This window comes from Oncorhynchus mykiss, chromosome Y (genome assembly GCF_013265735.2).
Source record: "Oncorhynchus mykiss isolate Arlee chromosome Y, USDA_OmykA_1.1, whole genome shotgun sequence".
NCBI classification, from domain to species: domain Eukaryota; kingdom Metazoa; phylum Chordata; class Actinopteri; order Salmoniformes; family Salmonidae; genus Oncorhynchus; species Oncorhynchus mykiss.
In genome coordinates, this window is record NC_048593.1 from 32,268,623 (window position 1) to 32,274,900 (window position 6,278).

General features: G+C 40.6%; 1 protein-coding gene across 8 annotated transcripts in view; it reads left to right on the forward strand.

The window, feature by feature from the left end:
- The window catches only part of LOC110510064 (lipase member H), a 30,623-nt gene that overhangs the window by 16,493 nt on the left and 7,852 nt on the right, over positions 1-6,278 (forward strand). For 6 of the 8 annotated variants that reach the window (XM_036967776.1, XM_036967774.1, XM_036967775.1 and 3 more), the window contains 9 exons: positions 277-647; positions 759-867; positions 1,012-1,113; positions 1,213-1,302; positions 1,450-1,617; positions 1,961-2,050; positions 2,361-2,469; positions 2,581-2,754; positions 3,702-3,946. In XM_036967776.1, the coding sequence (XP_036823671.1) occupies positions 277-647; positions 759-867; positions 1,012-1,113; positions 1,213-1,302; positions 1,450-1,617; positions 1,961-2,050; positions 2,361-2,469; positions 2,581-2,754; positions 3,702-3,789 (1,301 nt within the window). In that variant the 3' untranslated portion in view covers positions 3,790-3,946. Of the gene's footprint in view, positions 1-276; positions 648-758; positions 868-1,011; positions 1,114-1,212; positions 1,303-1,449; positions 1,618-1,960; positions 2,051-2,360; positions 2,470-2,580; positions 2,755-3,701; positions 3,948-6,278 lie in introns of those variants that run through there. The other 2 variants (XM_036967778.1, XM_036967777.1) reach the window with 2 other exon arrangements.

The window sequence follows — 6,278 nt, forward strand, 5'->3', positions numbered from 1 at the left end:
CACACACACACGCACACGCATGCACACACACACATGCATACACACTTGATTAAGTGCACTTTAACTGTGCTACACATAGGGTGAGGACATCAAATAATACCCCCCCCCCCCCCCCAGCTATTGGCAGACCATTTGGAAACTTTAAATCATCACATAAATAGGCTGTGTAAGCAGTCACTTAAAGGAAAGGCTGCTTATGTTACTTCCCAATCAGCAATGACGGTGATTTCTTCTTTCTGACTCTCTCTCTTTCCCCTTGACTAACCCTGTCCCTAGCCCATGAATGTGATGTGTTCACTTATCTGGACCTTTATCATGCTATCATTGGAACCAGTCTGTATGTGAAGCTGTTGCTGTACACCAGAGCCAATCTGACCTGTGGTCAGGAGCTGTCCCACCATAACCTGTCAGCCCAGCCCCAGTTCAACCTCACCAAGCCCACCACTTTTGTCGTTCATGGCTACCGTCCTACGGGCGCTCCTCCCAACTGGTTGAATAACATCATAGAGCAGCTGTTGGCCCGCGGAGACATGAATGTCCTGGTGGTGGACTGGAACCGCGGAGCTGCCAATATCAACTACCTGAAAGTTGTGACCTACTCACGAGATACAGCGGACAACCTCACTGCCTTCATCCGAAACATGCAGGTTATTAAGAATGAGTGCTTAGTCTGAATACCTAACATATTTGATGAGGGCCAAATGTATTACTTTGTACTAACAGTGTAGTATCTCTTTTGCCTGTTTTGTCTGTGTCAGGAGAATGGTGCCTCTCTTAGTTCCATCCATATGATTGGGCTCAGTCTAGGAGCTCACATCACAGGTTTTGTTGGAGCCAAGTTCAATGGCAAAATTGGGAGGATCACAGGTTAGAATATATTTTCTTCTTTGTTGTTTTTATTATGGATACAAACTTTAGAAGTCTTTTAAAACCTTGAATACACTATAAGTTTGCAAAGAGTGATAAAATGAAGATCCTACATCTGTACTGATCTGATATTGACCTGATCAGCTGTAGATCCAGCGGGGCCTCAGTTCAACGGGAAACCCCCTGAGGATCGTCTGGACCCTACAGATGCACAGTTTGTAGACGTTGTGCACACAGACATGGACGGTATGTGCCTTTTCTTGCCTGTTTGGTTTAATACAATGGGAATCATGTAGTCATGTGATGTGTTTCCTGTTCTGTCACGTGTTCATTGTGCATTACCAGCATTTGGTTTCAGGAAGCCTTTGGGCCACATTGATTTCTATGCTAACGGTGGAGCTGACCAGCCTGGCTGTCCACTGACCATCTTATCAGGTAAGTCGCTTAGTAAGAGACCGTCCTTCGAATGATACATTAGATATGAATTCAACATGTGTATCACATAGTTTATTCCTGTAATGGTAAATACATCACTGATGTCCTCTAAATCCATCCTCAGTTCTCCCCTTCCTACTCTCCCAGGGTCTGGATATTTTAAGTGTGACCACCAGAGATCAGTGCTCCTCTATCTGGGTTCCCTGAACCGGACCTGTAACATCCGAGCTTTCCCCTGCACCTCCTACACTGACTTCCTGGACGGACTTTGCATGGATTGTGATCAATTCAAACCTGCCGGATGCCCTGTATTTGGTGGGCCCTCTAACTCCCCTTAGATTCATGAGTTTCATCTCATTAAAAGCTTTTTTTAATCACATAAAGATGTGATAGTTTACCTACTCGCCAAAATCAAGGCCTTAATTAAGCTAATGTGCGTTACTGAATCGCACATAGGCTGCACTTACACGTGCAGCCCAATTCTGATATATTTTTTTCACACTAGTTGCTATTTGGACCAATCACATCAGATCTTTTCACATCAGATATTTTTCAGAGATGCCTGTCCAATCGCAACCATAGTTCTTCAATGTGAAACGCAATCTGTTTTGGAAGGCAGTGTCCCTTCATAACATGGCTGTTTTATCTGTTGTTTCAGGTTATGACATCATAGAGTGGAAGGAGTCTCTGGTTCCTCTGCAGCAAACCAAGGCTTTCTTCACCACCAATAAACAGACACCATACTGCAGTAAGAGGATAATCATCAGCTTGCACACACGTTTGACCTCTAAAGAGAGACTTGCCGGGAATACTGTTGTACATAATGGCCAGTCATTTTTCTGTGACGGTCTTCCTGGTCTAGCTTTGCGTGCCTGGCTTATTTTAAATGATCAGGCAAACGTACAGTATAGCAACACTAACAAGAGCTCTGTCAAAGTTGTTAAAATATGTTACTATGCCTATTCAATGAATGGAAACATACAGAGTCTGTAACTAGGTCATTGGTCAGAGGAAATCAAATTAATGTATGTACTTTTTTTTACCTCTCTCTCTCTCAGAGACAAGCTATTGGGTGGACATTGTAACATGGAACCGTGATACTCGCTGGGGCTACATCACCATAAAACTACACAATGGTAGTGAGGTGACAGAGGCAACAATAAACCAGTAAGTAACTATTTACTCACTGTATCATTACCAAAACAACACACTGTACATACAGTATAGATAGACACTCTGGGGAATCTCATTAACATCTCATATGCTATCCTTCTTCAGTAAAGCATCCAGTTTTAAGAAGTACTCAGAGACCCGATTACTGGCCCAGTTTGAAAAAGACCTTCAGAAAGTCCACAAGATCTCAATCAAATTCTCCAGGGTGAATGCATTTAAACCTAAGTACAAACTACGGGTGCTCCGCATCCGTCTCACACACCTGGAGCGCAAAGACAGGTCAGTGTTCCGTCACATCCTCTTTCCTCTAAAGTGTCACCTATTTTCTACGTGGCACCTTTTCTTTTACTTTTCCCTTTCATGTTGTTGAAAAAGGTTGATAGCAATTATAATTTGATTAAAATTGGAAATGTTAAATAAACCTTGTGTGAAGTAAAATGTGAATACAGCCGATGCAAGGGATCTTTTGGGGTTGAGTGAAGAGTAAAAGTCTGTTGTTGCAACAGGAAAGTATACTTAGACATCCTGTGTATCTGCAGTTTGAGGTATACTGTAGAAATGTTATAGGTTCCATTTGAAAAGCAGCGTATGTTGAAAAAGGAGCAAGGTTTTATACCCAGAGAGAAAGCATAAGCACACTTAGAGACACACATAAATCATTGTATACAGTAAGTGCACCCATCCAAAATTGGTCCATTTCGAGTTCTGTGCTGTTGAGGATTTCTGAAAATGGTGCTGTACTTATGGTATGTGTTAATCCATTTGGTATGATAAGTTACACATTTGCACAGTGTACAATATGATACAAATTTGCTAAACGTATGACATGTTACGAATTCCAATTTGTTGTGGCTAACGTTAGCGAAGTGGTTAGGGGGCTAACGCTAACATTAGCTAGCCCTAGATGTTAGGGTTAACCTGTCTAGGACTGGGGTTCCGCTAGCGGATGAATCTTCATCAGAATGCACTCCCAGGAATCACAGTTCCACAATAAATGCTTGTTATGTTCGGCAATGTCCATAATTTATGTCCATTTAAGTCCAATAGCTTCTTTTGTTAGGGCGTTTGGTAAACAAAAGCGCAATCTGGTCCAGTCGGACGAAACGTTCAAAAAGTTATATTACAGTTCGAAGAAACTTGTCAAACTAAGTATAGAATCAATCTTTAGGATGTTTTTATCATAAAAGTTCAATAATGTTCCAACCGGAGAATTCCATTGTCTGTAGAAAAGCCAGCTTTCCTGTGAAAGCGCGTGACGAGGCTGCAGGCAGACCCCTTAGTCAAACAGCTCCCATCCGGCCCCCCTTCACATGAGAAGCCTGAAACAAAGTTCTAAAGACGGATGACATCTAGTGGAAGCCTTAGGAAGTGCAAAATAACCCATATCCCACTGTATAGAGGTGAGTTCAAAAACGACCTCAGATCTCCCACTTCCTGTTTGGATTTTTTCTCAGGTTTTTGCCTGCCATATGAGTTCTGTTATACTCACAGACATCATTCAAACAGTTTTAGAAACTTCATAGTGTTTTCTATCCAATAATAATAATAATATGCATATATTAGCATCTGGGACTGAGTAGGAGGCAGTTCACTCTTGGCACGCTATTCATCCAAAAGTGAAAATGCTGCCACCTATCCCAAAGAAGTTTTAAGAGAAGCCTCGTCTGTCCTATATCTGAGCGATACAAGAAAGATCAGGAAACATGTTTTTTTATGTTCATGTATATAACTCCTTATTTGTCACTAAACAGTCTAAGCCCTGTTCCACCCCAAAAATGTTCAAGAAATTTGTTCTGAAGTGTCTATCCTATATCTGAGAGATAAGAAAAATACATGTAAAAAAAAAATATCTAACTAAACAGTCTCCACACAGTGCCTTCGGAAAGTATTCAGACCCCTTGACTTTTTACACATTTTGTTATGTTACAGCCTTATTATAAAATGTATTAAATGGTTTTTTCCCCCTCATCAATCTACACACAATACCACGTACTGACAAATCAAAAAAAGGTTTTTAGAAATGTTTGTTAATTTATTAGCAAAAAGTAACAGACTCAGTACTTTGTTGAAGCACCTTTGGTAGCGATTACAGCATTGAGCCTTCTTGGGTATGACGCTACAAGCTTGGCACACCTGTATATGGGGAGTTTCTCCCATTCTTCTCTGTAGATCCTCTCAAGCTCTGTCAGGTTGGATTGGGAACATTGCTGCACGGCTATTTTCAGGTCTCTCCAGAGATGTTCGATCAGGTTCAAGTCCGGGCTCTGGCTGGGCCACTCAAAGACGTTCAGAGACTAGTCCCGAAGCCACTCCTGCGTTGTCTTGGCTGTGTGCTTAGGGTTGATGTCCGGTTGGAAGGTGAACCTTCACCCCAGGCTGAGGTCTTGAGTGCTCTGGAGCAGGTTTTCATTAAGGATCTCTCTGTATTTTGCTCTGTTCATCTTTGCCTCGATCCTGACTAGTCCCTGCCACTGAAAAAACATCCCCACAGCATGATGCTGCCACCACCATGCTTCACTGTAGGGATGGTGCCAGGTTTCCTCCAGAAGTGATGCTTGGCATTTAGGCCAAAGAGTTCAATCTTGATTTCATCAGATCAGATAATCTTGTTTCTCATGGCCAAGAGTGTGCAAAGCTGTCATCAAGGCAAAGGGTGGGTACTTTGAAGAATCTCAGATATAAAATATATTTTGATTTGTTTAGCACTTTTTGGTTACATGACTACATGCGTTATTTCATAGTTTTGATGTCTTCAGGATTATTCTACAATATAGAAAATAGTCAAAATAAAGAAAAATCTGGAATGAGTAGGCGTGTCCAAACTTTTGACTGGTACTGTATATACTGTATAAATAAATATATATATTTTTTCATTGTTGGACATAAAAGACTGTAAAAACACCAGGAAATCAGCTCCAATTTATTTTAATTTTGTTCATCTGTTCCCAAGTATTCCGAGGCATAATAGAAAGGCACGTGATCGTATACAAATGTACCAAGGTTTGAAATGATTGTTTACGTCAAATTATATTATAACTGTTTGAGCTTCTTGCAGTCAATTTGTGGTCTACAAATTATTTGTAATTATGTTCCAGCCCCCAGACCATCTGCTCAAGAAAAGAAATTGGCCTGTTTTTATTTTATTTTTTACCTTTATTTAACTAGGCAAGTCAGTTAGGCTACCCTGCCGCCCCTGTGGCTGAATCTAGTTTATGATCCCTGACATACATTATCCCAAAATGGTGTCAGTTTGTCACAATATATGTAATAGGTTTCCTTTGTGCTTTTTTGAATCTCTAACAGAGATATGACATTTCGTGGTGCATTACATGCATTCTGGCAGGAGTGAGGTAAGTCCTATAGATGATCTTAAATTGCATTATTTTATGTTGTAGGTCAGGTATGAACATTTTCACATCTCTGTGACCAATTGTTCTCCTCAATTTCTTTCTTTAGATCTGTTTCCCATTTTTCCCTTATATGTTCTGAACCATCAGGTAGAGTTTTAATCAACCCTTAATATAACTTCAATCAACTTCCTTGTTGTAGCAGCTTCTTTCAGTATTTTTTCTGTGCCAGAGGCCTTAGGTGTATCCAGATTCTGTTGAAGCGATTACATAAGATTTCAGAGTTGTAAGAACTTAAAGAAATTGGCCTTGGATAATACAACTCTTTTATTGATTGAATGGCAGTAGAGATTTTTTTTAAATCACGATGCCACTTTGGAACCAGAACTTAAAGGTGTTGTCATTAAACACTGGATGTAAGGTGGGGTTATTCCAAATAGAGGTGCCTGGCTATAT